The sequence below is a fragment of the Pseudorca crassidens genome, chromosome 10 (assembly GCF_039906515.1).
Source record: "Pseudorca crassidens isolate mPseCra1 chromosome 10, mPseCra1.hap1, whole genome shotgun sequence".
Lineage (NCBI taxonomy): Eukaryota > Metazoa > Chordata > Mammalia > Artiodactyla > Delphinidae > Pseudorca > Pseudorca crassidens.
Genome location: NC_090305.1, coordinates 71,230,474 through 71,249,450, shown reverse-complemented (window position 1 = coordinate 71,249,450; position 18,977 = coordinate 71,230,474). Strand labels below are relative to the sequence as shown.

Sequence of the window (18,977 nt, the reverse complement as noted above, 5' to 3'; positions counted from 1 at the left end):
GGTGGGGGGAGGGGACGCTACTGGCATCTAGTGGGCAGAGACCAGAGATGCTGCTCAACAATGCACAGAGGAGCTGCCACAACAATCGTCCAGCCCAAAATGTCAACAGTGCCACAGCTGAGAAACCTTGATTCAGTTTAATGATGGACCAATCACTTTTTAAAACCTTGGATTTATATAACCAAGTGGCCCTTTTGATAACTGTTATTTCAAATACATTCGAACTGCTCCAAGCAGTAGAGCATGCCTCAAACCAGAACCACAGATGTGGGGCAAGGTCCCAGGCCTATCTCAGGCAAACCTATCTCAAAAGAGCAGTCCAGGCCTTTCCATGCTCAGAGGTATCCAGGAGACCTACTCAAAGGCCCACGTCTTAAGCAATGAATTATATTTTCAAAGTGCTGCTTATCAAGTTTTAAACCTAAATAGCCAAACAAAGCTTTCTTAAATTACAGCATTTCTTAAAATACTAACCAGTTAAGTTTATCTGAAAGACTCACATAAGGAATGGACATTTCTTTTCACATAAGGAAAGAAAATGCAAAAAAAAAAAAAAAAAAAAGGCTATAACAGGAAACTACTGCTAACCACATACATTACTGGTATATGCCAAACAAAATCCAAAGATATATATACATATATACCTTCCATCTATAAATGCCACTCTTTTTTCCACATGGCCCCTCCAAGCCGAGAGGCCCATTGCTAGTGCTATCACCAAATTCCCAGGCTCTAACACTTCAAGAAAGGTTCAGCTGTCTTACTCTGAAAATAGCTCAAGACAGTTATTGTTTAAATAAGTTTGGGCCTTTAAGACCACAACCCACAGGTCCCTTCCTAAAAGGCAAGCCTGAAAAGGAAAAGGGAGTTTTTTCCCCCTATCTTCATCACACAGAGAAAACAATTAAATGTAAATTATCCAAAAATCTATCACCCAAAGACTCCTAGCATTTTGATGTATAACCTTCTAGAATTTTCCTAGACATATTCATACAAGCTTTTTTTTTTAATGAAAATGGGACCATACCCTAATACCGTTTTCTGGCCTCTTTTCATACAGTAATATATTTGTTTTCCTACAAATCCACAGCTACACCATCATTTTTCTAGCAGCATAATATCCAATTACATGGTTGCACTCTTTAATTTTTTTTTTTATGTAGCCTTCTGTTGGGCTTTTGACTGTCTTCAATATTTCGTTATAATCCTGGAATGACTATCTTTGTACCCATATCCTTTTCTCAGTCGCCCAGTATTTTCCCTTAAAATAAATTTTCAGAAATGAAATTGCTAGCTTTTTAACATTTTGGTTTCATACTGCACCAAACTTCCCTCCTTGAATTCTGACAACTCATCCTGTCACCAGCAGCCCATGACAGTTGTTCCTCCATCCAGAAGGGGGTACAGAGCTGCTCTGAGACATACAGTCCCACTGGAGGAAGCCACCTACTCTCACTCGGCATCCTGGACTCTGACGATGCCCTAAGATGGCAATATTCTGCCAACACAGACTGATCCCTTAATTAGTTTTGAGCTGGGAACCAACAACTCAACAACAGTCGATGCCGAGTGTCAGCTGTTTCTAATCTAACCCCATCCATTTGGACGGAATGTAGCTCAAAAACCCAAAGGCCATTTATGCTAAACAGAACGCCTTGTGGTGGAGAAAAACCGCTCCGTGGCCACAGCCAATAGTCTAATTTAAGGCAAATCCGTTGATGCACATGCTTCTGTCCGTACCCCAACCCCACCAGGACGCTCCTCCATCTTCTAACCTCAGGCTCCAGCTCCAGCCCACCTCTCCTCAAAGCTGAGGTCTACAAGGGTTTGCTGCCTGGAGTTTTGGTGGCTGTGGGCTTGTAGGCAAAGGAGAAAACCCAAGAGGAACTTACGTAGAAGTGAAAATGCAAGAAGTGGGCCAGCACTCTGGGGGCCACGTCAGGGAAGGTGGCCAGAAGTGTCTGGAGGTAGACCTCCAGATCCTTCTCCCTCTTTTCCACCAAGCTCCTGGAGTTTTTCCCAATTATCTTTTTGGGCGGAAGCAAACTTTTATCGATCTTCCTCTCTGCGACGAGCTGTAAGCAAACATAATGTCAACCACAGACCAAGAGGTTCTGTAACTGTGCAAGGCCAAGGCAACCAGCCTGAGGGCAGGTGCTTATTATGACTTCCACAGCCCCTCCTGGCAGTAGTACCAGAATTAATGATCAAACTGCTGCACCTGGGATTTGGCCTCAAGTTTAATTAGCACTAGAAATACCAATACAATTTCAGATGAGAAGTTCCATCTGGAGGCTTTGGAGACATTTAGGAAAATAATACCTCAAGGTTCCTAAAACCACCATCTTCTCCAAACCAGAACAAAATACTTGTGCTGCAAATGACCCAGAGAAAGGCAGCTCTCTCCAAACGCAAAGGAAGAAATGGAATCACAGTCAGATATTAAAGCATAGGTTCTGGAATAGGTATAGTCAGATGGAACAAGTTCAAGCCTGTTCTCTCCCCGGGAAACTGTCCCGGCATCTCACATCCAAGCTACAACTGACAATCTTAAAACTAAAGTTCAAATATGCTCCTTGCACACTATCTTATGCAAGGGTTGAACTCCCAGAATCCACCAGTTTTTTTTGCCAGTTACATTAGCAAACCAGTTTATTAATGTAACTGGCACAGAGCCTGTTTTGCCCTAAAACAGGCACACTGGGAGCTTGGCCTAAAAGCCCCCAAGCCCTGAGACACAGGACCCCAGCTCTCAAGGGTTACCTTTTCATGTAGGTCATGGAAATCGCTGTAGCGGTGCTTGACTGTCCACTCATGGCCGCCATCAGTGACCTGGATGATGTAAACCTAAAAGGAAAAACCGATAGCCCTTGCCCAGCCGGCAGTAAGGAAAGTGCCACCCTACCCTTAACGATAGCTGTAGCACACCCAGACCCCCCCCAACCCCCAAGCCAAAGTTAAGCTGCTCTTCCCCACCAGCTTCTGCACCTGACCCTTACGAGCAGCAAGGCCCCCTCTCCTCCATGGCCCTAGCACTGGATCTGGCAGGCACATGGGATAAGTCTGAGCTCTATCCAACAGTGAGAAACAGAAAAGGTGGCTATCATATCAAGCCATCTCTTTAGTTTTTTAACTCCAGCCTCATGTAAGTCAAAGCCCAATCCAACCTGAGCTGCAGGAAAGGAAGGCCATTCCTTCTAAGAGAGGCAAAACAGGGTCAGGTTTGGCAGGACCAGCTTTTCTGCTGTAATTCTTTCCCAGGTGCCCTGACTGTAGCCTAGAATCAAGTCCTTTTCCAACGCTTTCAGCTGCTTCAGAGCTGTGATTTCTGCTGCTGAGCCAGGAGTCAAGGCACTAAGAAGCTGATGGGGGGGGGGGGTGGCGGGGGGGAAGCAGTGATGGACAATTAAGCCCTATCAGAAGGGAACAGGCCGTAGAGTCAAGGAAGACCTGTGTTCAAAATCTGGTTCTGCCATTTCCTGGCTATGGGTTATTTATGTCACTTATATAAGTGACTGGGAGCCTTAAGTTGTCTGAGCCTCAGTTCCTCCAGCTTAAAATCTGCTAGGTTTAAGAATCAAAGGTAATGCACGCAAAATGCTTTGTAAAGGGCCTGACATATAGCAAGCGTTCAACCAAAGGTAGGTGTGTTAATAATACTCAAATCAGCATACCCGGACAAAAGGACACGAAAAGGTACCGTCCAGTCCGCCTGGATCACCACCTCCCCCCACACCCATTCACAGGAGGGACTCAGCCCTGTGCAATGAGGAGGCTTTTTGGAGCAACCCTCCAGCTACATGCAGTGCACGCGTGACGGCCAACCAGCCAACAGCTCAGAGACCTCAACCCTCACCTGGATGAGGCCCCCTGGTCCTAAGGTCCCGCCCCTCTCTGAAGGACGCAGGGAAGGGGGAGGAGAAAATAATCAACTCTGCTGAAGCCTCCCTGGAGGAGCAGCCATTTCTCCAGGGCCGGCCTGTTGCTCCAGGATCCGCCCCCAGCCCCTCTCCACAGCCGGGCAGCTTCCCTCCCCCTCTTCCCGCCCAGAAAAGGAGAAAGAGCCAGAAAAATGACCCTCAGGAGGAGGGTTAGGATGAGGGCCAAGGAGGTGGGGTGAAGGCAGGGCCAAAGCCCCCACCCCCACCCTCCGAGAACAAAGGACAGGAGGCTGGGAGGTGCTCAGGATGCCCGCACCTTGGGGCCAGTCCCTGCTAGGCAGCCTCCGAGGCCCACAGGCCTGGTGCCCAACCCCATCCAGACCCCAGAGGGCCTCCAACTCCTTCACAGTCCGCAACTGCCCCCATTTTCTGTCCTCCATCTCCCCCACAGCCTTGAAGCGTGCGTGGGCGGTACGCTGCCCCAACTCTCCCGCACACTCTAAAGCCACGAAGAGCCCTACGGTTCCTGGGTCTCGGCCTTTCAGCCCTGAGCCACCCCCTCAGTTCCCGGTGTCTGCGCCCCACCCCTCCCCCATTCTTGTCTCTGCCTCAGCGCGAAGGCCCCAGATCCCTCCTTTACTTTTTGAGCAAATCTCAACTGCAACCCCTAGGCTCCCCCAAATCAAGGCCCCGCCCCCTCTACTTCTTCACAGCCTGCAGCGCCCTGACCCTTTCCCCTGATTCCATCCATCAAATCCCCCACTCCTTAATCCCCCTCCTCCGGGACACCCTGTCACGTCCTCCCAGGCCGGCGCCCCTCCAGGCCTAGAGGATCTAGAGGGGCCTCCGCCTCAACCTGACTCCCCTCTTCCGCAGACCCCCTTTTTCCCCTGATTCTCCTCAACCCTAGCCTCCTTTTCTAAACGCGTACCCTTCCCAAGCCCCCTCCCTGGGCCCCACCCAAAGACCCTCTTTCCGGAGCTGCGCGGCCCAGGCCCCTTCCCCTGATTCCGCCATCCCAGGCCCCCTCCTCAAACTCGCAGCCCGCCTACCCCCAGCTCCCCAGTTGCGGGGCTCAGACGCCCTCCCCAACACCCCCGACTCAGGCTCCGGGTTCCAGCCGCCACCCCCAGTTCGGGCGCCCAAGCCCCCAGCACACCGTATACGTGTCCACGAGCTCAGAGCCCACGACGCGCGCCTCCTTGGCCGGCTCGGCCTCCCGCTCGGGACCAAAGCTGCGCGCCGCCGCCGCCGCCATGTTCCGGGCTCGGTTGCCGTCGCCGCCCGGTGCAGACTGGCAGCAGCAGGGGGCGGGGTCAGCGTCCCACCGCCCCCAGGCCCCCGCCGCCCCCCGCCCCCGCCGAGCGCCGTGCAGCCATCTTGGCCCCGCCGCCTTCTCGCGCCCCCGCCCCACTCCCCCCTTCGCGCGTAATTGACAGCAGCCGCCAGCGGCGCGCGTGCGCAGGACGCCGGGGACTGTCCTCTTGCGTAACCGGCACCTGCGTGGCGCCGCCTGCCGCGCTCTTTGCAGCGTGGGAGAAACTGAGGGCCTATGCAGGGACTGCTCTGGGCACTGCCGCTAGGTGCCCAGGAAGGGAGGTGCGATGGCCCCGCACCTACCGGGCTACCCGAAGCAAGTCACTGCCACGCCTGGCCTCAGTTTCCCTCTCCAGATAAGAGACAGTAACCACATCTCACCTGGCTCTTGGGCTTATTCCCTGGAGGGCACGAGAGGGTTGAGAGAGAAGGAAGATCTGATCTGTGCCTGGAGCTCGAGCAGGACAGAATAACTGGGCTATTTCTTAACCTCTCCGAGACTCGGAGATCTCTGTCACATGGGTTTCTAGAGAATTGAGTGGGTTAATCCATGCAATGCATGTCAGGCAGGGCAGGGAACTGGCGTAGGCTCTGTGTGAAGGAGGTGAAGGGTTAGGTGGAAGGAAGGGATATGTGCTGGCCATCTGGCACAAGACCCCCAGATGGTGTCCTACCAGAGCTCAAAATGAGGGGGCAACAGCCCGGTCCTGGACCCAGGAACTACAGTACTGGAAAGGGGAAGCACAGAGAAGCAGCCCTAACTCAGGGGAAGACCCAGGTCTAGAAAAGAGAGGTGGTAACGGAACTGGAGGGGGAGAGTCTTACACAGATGGGGCATCTGTTGGTGTATCAATATTTGTTGAATGACTGATTGAGTGCAGTCAAGCCTAGAGCTAGTACTTTTCTCCCTGGGGAGATGAGAGGTCTTGGGCATGGCTCCTCTGGCACCCTTGGCAGAAGGGCTCCAGACCACACTCTCCTGAGGTAGGTCAGTGCCTTCCTTCTCCACCAGTTCCACAGCACCATACTCTGAGCTTGGCATTCGAGGCTTCTCTTGGCCCGGTCCTACACTCCCAGCCTCTTCTTGTATACTGCTGCCCCTACTCCAGAGAGGTTTAACTTAAGGCAGGAGCTACCAAGTCAGACAGACCTTGAGCAAGTCGCCACCCCCCCAGGAGCGTCACCCACCCCCCTGGTTGGATAGGAGTTGAGCTAATGTGTATAGGGGCCTGGCCTGAGGCCCACGACACTGGAGCTCCTGTCCTGTCCTGGGCTCACGTTTTCACTCATTAAAACCTTTCCAGAGAGTCCCCTGGAGGAATGGGGGACAGAAGAAAAGAGAACTGGTCCTTGTAGCCCTTCATCGGCTCCTTGCCCTGGGCAGAGGACACAGGACTCAGGCCAGTGTGAGATCACCAGAGCCGGGGGGAGGGAGTGGAGGATACTGCAGGCAGGGGTGGGCTGGGCGGGGAATGAGATGGGGCAGGGCTATTTAAGCCCAGGGCTGCTGGCAACACCAGCAGCCTGCCCTGTGAGCCGCCAGTATGGATGACATCTACAAGGCTGCGGTGAGGGATGGGTCTGGGCAGGGCTGGGGTGGGTTGGCCCACTGGGGGCTCATTCAGCTCGGGATGGGGTGCAAGGTCACCCCCAGGAGGTGGTGGGGACCCAGGAGAGGACCCACATACTTTCAGCCCAGACCTTCAAGGGGATGGTGGGTCTGGTGTTCCCGGGTGTGGAAGGGGTGAGTTTAGGGTCTGTGGGAGCTGTGCAGGGTGGTGGAAGAGGATGTCGAAGCTTTTGCAACAAGTCTAGACCTGTCTCCAGACATCTATAGTCTGTGTCATTGTCTCCCGGCCACATCTCTCTGCGTTTGTGTCTCTGGTCACTTTCCCAGTCTCTTTCTGTCTCTTTGTTCCTCCCAGGCTCTTCCTCTGAGGCTCTGTCGCTGTTTCCCTGCCCCCCATCTCTGTCCCTCACATTCTGCTTCTCACACACTCCCAATCCCCCACCCCCTCCAGTCCCTTGACTGGCTGAAGATGCTGTGGAGGGTGGGACAGGGGTTGTGAGAAGGGGGCTGCAGAGCCAGAATCCTGAGCTGAAGAAGGGGCTTTGAAGTTTGAGGCAGGCAGGGAGTGACTGGGAAGAAGGAGCAGAGCACTGGGGCCCCAGCCCCCATCTGGCCTGGCAGGCTCAGGGCTCAGTGGCTTAGCCAGGGGTAAGGGCTAGCGGGTGGTCAGGTCACCCCAAGTCCCTGCTGGGGCCGCTGAGGGGCTTCAGATGCTATTCTATCTCGGGATGGGGCGTGTTGCTGACCTACCCCCAGCGCAGAGACAAGGACATCTGACACAGACAGCTGTCCAAAAGGGAACCCCTCCCTCAGCCCTGGGAAATGTGGCCCCATTCCTGGGCAGGGAAGGGCTATGGCTGGCTATGGGGGTGCCCCTGCCTATCCTGCAGGAGTCCGTGGAGCTGGGAGGGGGACACCAGCCCTCCACCCTGTGCCCATACAAGGCCTGGCAGAGCCAGGGACTAATTTTGGCTCCTGAGGCACCAGCAGGCCAGGGGGCCAGATAACGCTGCCCTACCCCTGCATGCCAGAGTCCCCAGAACAATCACCAGGTTTAACTTTGTCCCCTGTTAAAAATAGCCCAGTGGCCACCCCGGTCAGGTTACAGTGGGTGGCTTTGCCCACCCCCACACTGGTTTTATTGTCCCAACCTGAGGGACAGCTGTCTCTCAGGCCACCCAGCTTGGGTTTCGGTGGGGGGTGGGGGCGAAAGGGCGTTGAGTGGTCACTGACTATTGTTACTCAGGGTCACCTTAGTCCTGGAGGGGGTGCCCACCTGTCACCCTGGCCCTGAGCCCAGTCTCAGTGAGGCCAGCTGGGTCACCTCAGGATTCTGGGGGCTAGGAGGGAGAACTGAGGCCTCTGCTCTGTGACCTGGGAATGGCCTGCTTCTTCCGGGTTTCAGTCTTCCCACCTGTGGAATGGGTTGGTTTCCTCGACAGCAGTTAAGGCCTGAGCCTGGGTCCTGAGACCTCTTTTCCTCTCTAGGTAGAGCAGCTGACAGAAGAGCAGAAAAATGGTGAGTACCCCAACACGCATGTGGGGGAACAGCAGAGCCGGGCTGGGGGAGCATGAGGACCCCAGGCTGGAGGCCAGAGGCTGGGGTCCCTCTCCCTGTGACCTCAGAGGTCTCAGAGGGAAGTGGGCAGGTTAGCAGGTGGCCCTAGGGGTCTGGCCTTCCAGGTTCTTGGCTGCTGAGCCCTGGCTGCTCTGTTTCCCCTCCCCTCCTATTGGACACAGAGTTCAAGGCAGCCTTTGACATCTTCGTGCTGGGCGCTGAGGATGGCTGCATCAGCACCAAGGAGCTGGGCAAAGTGATGAGGATGCTGGGGCAGAACCCCACACCTGAGGAGTTACAGGAGATGATTGACGAGGTGGATGAGGATGGTGAGCCCCTTTTCCCCCCTGCCCTGCCCCGGACCCATAGTGCCCCCAACTCTCTGGGGACCTGCATCCTGGCTCTGCCACTTATTACTCTGTGCCCTTAAAGGAGCTGTTTAGCCTCTCTGAGGCTTGGCCATATCATCTATAAAATGGGCACACTGACCACACTTGTCTCACAGAGTTGCTATGAGGATGCAGTGAGAACAGTGGGGTCTAGTGTCAAGGGCAGTGCCAGCCATTCTGACCGTTGCTCTCCAACGGCTGTGCTGCCCACCCCCCCAGGCAGCGGCACAGTGGACTTTGATGAGTTCTTGGTCATGATGGTTCGGTGCATGAAGGATGACAGCAAAGGAAAGTCTGAGGAGGAGCTTTCTGACCTCTTCCGCATGTTTGACAAGTGAGTGTGTGACCCTTGACCTCTGCCCCTGACCCTAGTGGAACTGGGCAGAGGGGGACAGTCTTGTGACCTCGAGGCCTCAGTCTCCCGTTCTGTGCAATGCGGGATGGGATGCCCCATCTCCCAGTGGCTCTTCCTTACTTCCTGGGGTCTTGAGCAGGGCTGCTTCTTCCCCTCGCCCTGCCCCTACCATGGGCTCTGAGGCCCCCCTCACCCAACTGGCAGAAACACTGACGGCTACATCGACCTGGAGGAGCTGAAGATCATGCTTCAGGCTACGGGTGAGACCATCACAGAGGACGACATTGAGGAGCTCATGAAGGATGGTGACAAGAACAACGATGGCCGCATTGACTATGACGGTGAGTAAGGGTGTGCTGAATCCCCAGTGCCCATGCCCTGCCCAGCCCCGACCTCTGACCTATGCCTGCCCCTCTCTCACAGAGTTCCTGGAATTCATGAAGGGGGTGGAGTAGACACCGACCTTCTCCCAGAGCTGCCTGTGCCAACTTCCAACTCCAGCTGGGCCCTGGGGTTAGGGGCAGGGGGCTAGGGTCCCCAGGATGTGAACTTGGGTGTGTCCTTGACCACGGGCCCTCCCTGACTACCTCCCCCAGCCCTGTCCTAGGGAATTCAAATAAAGCCCTGCTCCCTGGAGGCCTGGTGTCTGGCTTTCATTCCCTAATCTTCACTAGGGTGGATTCCTGCCCTGACCATTTCTGTCCCTGTCCCAGAACCTGTGCTCTAACCACCCTTGCACACCACCTTCTGCAGGAGGGGTTAGGTTAGATCAGAGACTACCACGCTCCATACCCACCCGGCTCCTTTCTATAACTGCTGGTACCCAGGCCCCATCTCCAGCAATTCCACACCTGGAGTCTGTCGTGGCCCAGGAATCTGCATTTCACAGGCTCCTGGGGGCCATGGCTTTAGTCAGCCAGTTGGCAGCTGAGGGGTCCTATACTTGGAGAGGGCAATCACTCAGCAGCAGGCTAGGCCCTGGATGCCACTTGGCACGGCTGCCATGGCTCCCTCTCGCTTCTGGTTGGGGAGAAGCAGGGCTCTGTGGGGGCTCTGCGGGCCTGTAGCTCCAGTCCATCTGCCCGCTCACCTGGATTTCCTGCCAGCGACGTTGACTCCCCGGGACCGAGGGGCATATCGTCTACTCCCCTTGCCCATTTGACAGGTAAGGACCCTGGGGCCCAGAGAGACTCAGGGGCCTGTCAAGTTCATCCAGTGAGTCTGGGAGAGAGCAGAGCCACCTGGTTCCCAGCCGAGGACTCTGTCTGATGGAACAGATTCTGATGGGCATGATTTCCAGTTCCCGCAAACCTCACGGCTCCAGCAACCCACTTTCCCTCCCTGGCAGGGAATAGAGGCATGGGGCCTTGTGGCTCTCAGCTTACTGGGGGCACCCAGGCCAGAGCTACAGCCAGAACAGTGAAACTGGCTTTGGGTAGATGGGGGGCTGCAAGGAAGTGGAGGTGTCAGCAGTGGTGCTTGCAAGAGGGACAGCTGCCACAGCACTTAGGCTCCAGCCAGAAGGTCAGCAGCTGTCCATACTCCGCCCAGCCACTCCACAGGCTCCCCACCTGTGCCCCAGACTGGGCGTTCCCCAGAGAGGCCCAGCATTCCGGAGACAGTCTTGGAATTCTGAAGATGCCTCAGTGGAGGCCAGAGCTGCCTGGTTCCTGGAGAGATCTGGGGTCGGAGAGAGGAGAGGGGTCCCCTCAGTCCTGCCCTCGGGAGCTGGAAAACTCAAGGACCTACATGTACACCCAGGAATGACGTCTCAAGAGAGGAGGCAAGGCTACATTGGGTGGCACCACAAGCCAGTGTACCATTCCAGGGTTTAGTCACACCCCTACTATGTGTCCAGTGCTGGCTGAATGCTGGGACCCTTCAGAGCGAGGCCCAGTCCCTAATTTTGTGGAATTTATAGTCAACTCAGGAAGACAAAGAGGGAGATGAGTGCAGTGAGGAAACCAACATAGTGCTAGAATGGGGACTGGAGAGGAGATGAGGCTGGTGAGGTAGGAGAGAACCTGAGTGAGCAAAGGGCCCAAGGATCCAGGAGGGAAGGAAAGAGGCATTGAAGACAGCTGATGGCCCTGAAGCTGGGGAAATTGGAGGCCCCAAGGCCTTGGCCACCTGGACACAAGGGTTTCACTGGAATGGTGGAATGGGAGCTCAACTAAAAAGGGCCAAAGGAGTGAGGCAAGGTAAAGGGGAGATGGCAAATGTGGACAATACTGGTGAAGTTTTGCAAGGGCTCAGGGAACAGAGAGTTGAGCTGGAGAGGGGAGATGTGGAGTTCAAGGAAGTTCATTTAAGAAGGTGGGTCAGGGAGTGGCCTGTATGCTGATGGGCACAACCTAGTGAAGCTGGAGAAGGGTTAAAGCAAGATGTGGGGTAGAGCTGCACAGGGTGAGCAGCTAGGGTCTCCAGGAGTGTGTCAAGGGCCTGGTTATAGCTCTGGGACTGGACCCAAACTGGGCAAGGAGAAAGGAGGTCTTGAGGCAGGGAGGGAAGAATTGTGGCAGGGGAGATGCTGAGCACAAGGTGCTATAAGAGGAGGAACGTTCTGAATGGAGATGATGAAGGTCACGTCTTCATTGGTGGTGACTTGGAAGATGGGTGGCTGAGGTGGGGGGAGGAGGACAAGGACTGCAGAGGCCAGGGGTTCCCAGGGGGTATGGGATGCTGACGGGATCAGGGAAGGAGAAAAGGAAAGCCCCAAGAGTCAAGCCCTCTGTGAACAAAACAGGAGGATGACTGGGCCAGCTACAAAGTATAAGGGGGGCGGCTGGCTGGTGCCTTAAAGAAGGGGTCCACAGGTGGGAAGTCCTGTGAGATTTTCCCAATATCTCTGTTCCAGAATTAGGTTGGTGGAGGAGGGACTGAGGACATCCATTCCTTCCAGGCATTTCTACCCCAGAATTCTAGCTGGGAGAGGCTGGGCTGTGTCCCTTTCTTTATATGTCCACCTGGGGGCACATGGTGCATGACAGTACACATCACATATGTATACAGCCAAGGGCTGACAAGTTCCCACTAGCACATGCCATTGCGCTCCCCCCACATGCATCACCCAGTTCTGACTGTTTTGCTCTGTTCAGTCCTCTCCATTTCTTCTGGGCTGTGTCATCCTTTGCCTAGATAGTGCTTCCTCCATGAAGCCCCCCTTGATTTCCACCAGAAGCAAGCACTAGATGCATGTAAATCAATGAAGTTAGAACACTCCCTCACACCAAACACAACAATAAACTCAAAATGGCTTAAAGACATAAAAATAAGACATGACACCATGAAACTCCTAGAAGAGAACATAGGCAAAACATTCTCTGACATAAGTAGTAGCAATATTTTCTCAAATCAGTCTCCCAGGGCAAAAGAAATAAAAGCAAAAATAAACAAATGGGGGGACTTCCCTGGTGGTCCAGTGGTTAAGAATCTACGCTCCCAGTGCAGGGGGCCTGGGTTTGATCCCTGGTCAGGAAATCGCAGACTGCGACTAAGAGCCCACATGCCGCAACTAAGACCTGGCGCAGCCAAATAAATAAATAAATAAACATTTTAAAAAAATAAACAAATGGGACCTAATCAAATTTATAAGCTTTTGCACAGCAAAGGAAACCATAAATAAAACAAAAAGACAACCTACAGACTGGGAGAAAAAATTTGCAAACGACACGACCAACAAGGGCTTAATTTCCAAAGTATACAAATAGCTTTTACGACTCAATATTTTAAAAAAATCAAAAAATGGGCAGTTCCTAGAGTGTCTTCCAGCAAACGATGGCAAACATAATATAAACACCACTTGCAGAAGAGATGGTTTTTTATTAGTTCTTAGAAAGGCCTTCATTTCCCTCCAGGCTCATCACTCTAAGTGGGAACCCGCTGATGGTTGGGAGTGAAGCAAATAGATCAGAACAGTAAACACCAGGTTTCCGAAATATGGTTATGCTTTTAATGGTAAAATAATTATAAGCTGGGACCTTAAAGCATGCTTCCATTTACCCCCAGGAAGAATTGTTCTATTACAGCGTGATGCTAGATTAAGACTGGAGTTTTAAAGGATTGAATTGTGTCTCTCTTGAAGTGGTGCCACTTTATCTCTAGAGATCGGGAGAAAATAAAATTTCATTTCATATTAAAAAAAAAATGGGCAGAGGGGGCTTCCCTGGTGGCACAGCAGTTAAGAATCTGCCTGCCAATGCAGGGGTCATGGGTTTGAGCCCTGGTCCGGGAAGATCCCACATGTCACGGAGCAACTAAGCCCACACGCCACAACTACTGAGCCTGCGAGCCACAACTACTGAGCCCACGTGCCACAACTACTGAAGCCCACATGCCTAGAGGCCATACTCCGCAACAAGAGAAGCCACCGCAATTAGAAGGCTGCGCACCACGGTGAAGAGTAGCCCCCACTCGCCACAGCTAGAGAAAGCCTGTGCACTATAAAAACCCAAAGCAGCCTAAAATAAATAAATTAAATGAATAAATTTTAAAAATAATAATAAAATAAATTTTTTTTTAAAAAATGAGCAGGAGACCTAAATAGAAATTTCTCTGAGGAAGACATACAGATGGCCAACAGGCACATGAAAAGATGTGAAACATCACTATATTAGAGAAATGAAAATCAAAACTACAATGAGTTACCACCTCACACTGGTCAGAATGGCCATCATCAAAAAGTCTACAGGAAAAAAAAAAAAGTCTATAGGGCTTCCCTGGTGGCGCAGTGGTTGAGAGTCCGCCTGCCAATGCAGGGGACACAGGTTCGTGCCCTGGTCCGGGAAGATCCCACATGCCGCGGAGTGGCTGGGCCCGTGAGCCATGGCCGCTGAGCCTGCATGGCCGGAGCCTGTGCTCCACAACAGGAGAGGCCACGACAGTGAGAGGCCCGTGTACCGGAAAAAAAAAAAAAAAAAAAAGTCTACAAATAGTGCTACATGTATACAATGGAATATTACTTAGCCATAAAAAAGAACGAAATAATGCCATTTGCAGCAACATGGGTGAACCTAGTGATTGTCATAGTTAAGTAAGTCAGACAGAGAAAGACAAATATCATATGATATCACTTATAGGGGGAATCTAAAAAAATGATACAAATGAACTTATTTACAAAACAGAAATAGAGCCACAGATGTAGAAAACAAACTTATGGTTACTAGGGGAAAAGTGGGATGGGGGACGGATAAACTGGAAGATTGGGGTTGACATATACACACTACTATATATAAAATAGATAACTAATGAGGACCTACTGTATAGCAAAGAGAACTCTTCTTCTTTTTTTTTTTTTTTGCAGTTCGCGGGCCTCTCACTGTTGTGGCCTCTCCCGTTGCAGAGCACAGGCTCCGGATGAGCAGGCCCAGCGGCACGAACCCGCGTCCCCTGCATCGGCAGGCGGACTCTCAACCACTGTGCCACCAGGGAAGCCCAAAGAGAACTCTTCTTAATACTCTGTAATGACCTATATGGGAAAAGAATCTAAAAAAGAGTGGATATATGTATAAGTGGTAGTTTCTGTACAGCAGAAACTAACACAACATTGTAAATCAGCTATACTCCAACCACAAAAAAAATTTTTTTAAGTCTACAAATAATAAATGCTGGAGAGGGTGTGAAGAAAAGGGAACTCTTCTACACTGTTGGTGGAAATGTAAAATGGTGCAGCCACTATGGAAAATAGTATGGAAGTTCCTTAGAAAACTAAAAATAGTTACCATATGATCCAGCAATCCCAATCCTGGGCACATATCTGGAAAAGATGGAAAACTCTCATTTGAAAACATACATGCAGATAGCTTCATCTACCAAAGGGCAGACAACAGAAGCAAGAAGAACTACAATCCAGCAGCCTGTGGAACAAAAACCACATTCACAGAAAGATAGACAAGATGAAAAGGCAGAGGGCTATGTACCAGATGAAGGAACAAGATGAAACCCCAGAAAAACAGCTAAATGAAGTGGAGATAGGCAATCTTCCAGAAAAAGCGTTCAGAATAATGATAGTTAAGGTGATCCAGGACCTCTGAAAAAGAATGGAGGCAAAGATCGAGAAGATGCAAGAAATGTTTAACAAAGATCTAGAAGAATTGAAGAACAAACAAACAGAGATGAACAATACAATAATGAAATGAAAAATACACTAGAAGGAATCAATAGCAGAATAACTGAGGCAGAAGAACGGATAAGTGATCTGGAAGACAGAATGGTGGAATTCACTACTGTGGAACAGGATAAAGAAAAAAGAATGGAAAGAAATGAAGACAGCCTAAGAGACCTCTGGGACAACATTAAACACAACAACATTCACATTATAGGGGTCCCAGAAGAAGAAGAGAGAGAGAAAGGACCTGAGAAAATATTTGAAGAGATTACAGTCAGAAACTTCCCTAACATGGGAAAGGAAACAGCCACCCAAGTCCAGGAAGTGCAGAGAGTCCCATACAGGATAAACCCAAGGAGAAACGTGCCAAGACACATAGTAATCAAACTGGCAAAAATTAAAGACAAAGAAAAATTATTGAAAGCAGCAACAGAAAAATGACAAAAAACATACAAGGGAACTCCCATAAGGGTAACAGCTGATTTCTTAGCAGAAACTCTACAAGCCAGAAGGGAGTGGCATGATATACTTAAAGTGATGAAAGGGAAGAACCTACAACCAAGATTACTCTACCCTGCAAGGATCTCATTCAGATTCAATGGAGAAATCAGAAGCTTTACAGACAAGCAAAAGCTAACAGAATTCAGCTTTACAACAAATGCTAAAAGAACTTCTCTAAGTGGGAAACACAAGAGAAGAAAAGGACCTACAAAACAAACCCAAAACAATTATTAAGAAAATGGTCATAGGAACATACATATTGATAATTACCTTAAACGTGAATGGATTAAATGCTCCAACCAGAAGACACAGGCTTGCTGAATGGATACAAAAACAAGAACCATATATATGCTGTCTACCAGAGACCCACTTCAGACCTAGGGACACATACAGACTGAAAATGAGGGGATGGAAAAAGATATTCCATGCAAATGGAAATCAAAAGAAAGCCGGAGTAGCAATACTCATATCAGATAAAATAGACTTTAAAATAAAGAATGTTACAAAAGACAAGGAAGGACACTACATAATGATCAAGGGATCAATCCAAGAAGAAGATATAACAATTATAAATATATATATGCACCCAACATAGGAGCACCTCAATACATAAGGCAACTTCTAACAGCTATAAAAGAGGAAATCGACAGTAACAGAATAATAGTGGGGGACTTTAACACCTCACTTACACCATTGGACAGATCAACCAAACAGAAAATTAATAAGGAAACGCAAGCTTTAAATGACACAATAGACCAGATAGGTTTAATGGATATTTATAGGACATTCCACCCAAAAACAGCAGATTACACTTTCTTCTCAAGTACACACAGAACATTCTACAGGATAGATCACATCTTGGGTCACAAATCAAGCCTCAGTAAATTTAAGAAAAGTTAAATCATATCAAGCATCTTTTCTGACCACAACGCTATGAGATTACACATGAATTACAGGGAAAAAAACGTAAAAAACACAAACACATGGAGGCTAAACAATACGTTACTAAATAACCAAGATATCACTGAAGAAATCAAAGAGGAAATCAAAAAATACCTAGAGACAAATGACAATGAAAACACGACGATCCAAAACCTATGGGATGCAGCAAAAGCAGTTCTAAGAGGGAAGTTTATAGCTATACAAGCCTACCTCAAGAACAATCTCAAATAAACAATCTAACCTTACACCTAAAGGAACTAGGGACAGAAGAACAAACAAAACCCAAAGTTAGCAGAAGGAAAGAAATCATAAAGATCAGAGCAGAAATAAATGAAATAGAAACAAAGAAAACAATAGCAAAGATCAATAAAACTAAAAGCTGGTTCTTTGAGAAGATAAACAAAATTGATAAGCCATTAGCCAGACTCATCAAGAAAAAGAGGGAGAGGACTCAAATCAATAAAATTAGAAATGTAAAAGGAGAAGTTACAACAGACACCACAGAAATACAAAGCATCCTAAGAGAGTACTACAAGCAACTCTACGCCAATAAAATGGACAACCTGGAAGAAATGGACAAATTCTTAGAAAGGTATAACTTTCCAAGGCTGAACCAGGAAGATACAGAAAATATGAACAGACCAATCACAAGTAATGAAACTGAAACTGTGATTAAAAATCTTCCAACAAACAGAAGTCCAGGACCAGATGGCTTCACAGGTGAATTCTATCAAACATTTAGAGAAGAGCTAACACCCATCCTTCTCAAACTCTTCCAAAAAATGGCAGAGGAAGGAACACTCCCAAGCTCGTTCTATGAGGCCACCATCACCCTGATACCAAAACCAGACAAAGATACTACAAAGAAAGAAAATTACAGACCAATATCACTGATGAATATAGATGCAAAAATCCTCAACAAAATACTAGCAAACAGAATCCAACAACACATTAAAAGGATCACACACCATGATCAAGTGGGATTTATCCCAGAGATGCAAGCATTCTTCAATATACGCAAATCAATGGATGTGATATACCATATTAACAAACTGAAGAATAAAATCCATATGATCATCTCAATAGATGCAGAAAAAGCTTTTGACAAAATTCAACACAAATTTATGATAAAAACTCTCCAGAAAGTGGGCATAGAGGGAACCTACCTCAACATAATAAAGGCCATATACGACAAACCCACAGCAAACATCATTCTCAATGGTGAAAAACTGAAAGCATTTCCTCTAAGATCAGGAACAAGACAAGGATGTCCACTCTCACCGCTATTATTCAACATAGTTTTGGAAGTCCTAGTGTCAGCAATCAGAGAAGAAAAAGAAATAAAAGAAATAAAAATTGGAAAAGAAGTAAAGCTGTCACTGTTTGCAGATGACATGTTATTATACATAGAGAAACCTAAAGATGCTACCAGAAAACTACTAGAGCTCATCAATGAATTTGGTAAAGTTGCAGGATACAAAATTAATGCACAGAAATCTCTTGCATTCCTATACACTAACGATGAAAAATCTGAAAGAGAAATTAAGGAAACACTCCCATTTACATTGCAACAAAAAGAATAAAATACCTAGGAATAAACCTACCTAGGGAGAAAAAACACCTGTATGCAGAAAACTATAAGACACTGTTGAAAGAAATTAAAGATGATACCAACAGATGGAGAGATATACCATGTTTTTGGATTGGAAGAATCAATATTTTGAAAATGACTATACTACCCAAAGCAATCTACAGATTCAATGCAATCCCTATCAAATTACCAATGGCATTTTTTACAGAACTAGAACAAAAAATCTTAAAATTTGTATGGAGACACAAAAGACCCCGAATAGCCAAAGCAGTCTTGAGGGAAAAAAACGGAGCTGGAGGAATCAGGCTCCCTGACTTCAGACTATACTACAAAGCCACAGTAATCAATATAATATGGTACTGGCACAAAAACAAAAATATAGATCAATGGAACAGGATAGAAAGCCCAGAAATAAACCCATGCACCTATGCTCAACTAATCTATGACAGCTACATGTAAAAGAATGAAATTAGAACAGTCCCCAACACCATACACAAAAATAAACTCAAAATGGATTAGAGACCTAAATGTAACACCGGACACCCTAGAACTCTTAGAGGAAAACATAGGAAGAACACTCTGACATAAATCACACATAAAAACAAAAATAAACAAATGGGACCTAATGAAACGTAAAAGCTTTTGCAAAGCAAAGGAAACTACAAACAAGACGAAAAGACAACCCTCAGAATGGGAGAAAATATTTGCAAATGAATCAACGGACAAAGAATTAATCTCCAAAATATATAAACAGCTCATGCAGCTCA

General features: G+C 48.9%; 2 protein-coding genes across 5 annotated transcripts in view; one reads left to right on the top strand and one right to left on the bottom strand.

The window, feature by feature from the left end:
- The window catches only part of NISCH (nischarin), a 43,176-nt gene extending 37,934 nt beyond the window's left edge, over window positions 1-5,242 (bottom strand). For 2 of the 4 annotated variants that reach the window (XM_067754711.1, XM_067754712.1), the window contains exons 1-3: window positions 5,041-5,241; window positions 2,764-2,847; window positions 1,893-2,075 (exon numbers count right to left, since the gene is read on the bottom strand). In XM_067754711.1, coding sequence (XP_067610812.1) covers window positions 1,893-2,075; window positions 2,764-2,847; window positions 5,041-5,139 — 366 coding nt within the window. In that variant the 5' untranslated portion in view covers window positions 5,140-5,241. Of the gene's footprint in view, window positions 1-1,892; window positions 2,076-2,763; window positions 2,848-5,040 lie in introns of all 4 variants that reach the window. The other 2 variants (XM_067754715.1, XM_067754713.1) reach the window with 2 other exon arrangements.
- Window positions 5,243-6,654: 1,412 nt separating this feature from the next.
- On the top strand, window positions 6,655-9,706 carry TNNC1 (troponin C1, slow skeletal and cardiac type). The gene is made up of 6 exons (XM_067754680.1): window positions 6,655-6,766; window positions 8,257-8,287; window positions 8,509-8,655; window positions 8,935-9,049; window positions 9,275-9,411; window positions 9,494-9,706. Exons 1-6 carry the CDS (start codon window positions 6,743-6,745, stop codon window positions 9,523-9,525), a joined length of 486 nt encoding a protein of 161 aa, XP_067610781.1. The 5' UTR covers window positions 6,655-6,742; the 3' UTR covers window positions 9,526-9,706.
- The last annotated feature ends 9,271 nt before the right edge of the window (window positions 9,707-18,977 follow it).

Bases quoted from the DNA above. Each gene is read 5' to 3' on its own strand.
- TNNC1 (XM_067754680.1), top strand. From the start codon at position 6,743: ATGGATGACATCTACAAGGCTGCG. The intron at 6,767-8,256 runs GTGAGGGATGGG...TTTCCTCTCTAG, and splicing joins ATGACATCTACAAGGCTGCG to GTAGAGCAGCTGACAGAAGA. The intron at 8,656-8,934 runs GTGAGCCCCTTT...CCACCCCCCCAG, and splicing joins TGACGAGGTGGATGAGGATG to GCAGCGGCACAGTGGACTTT.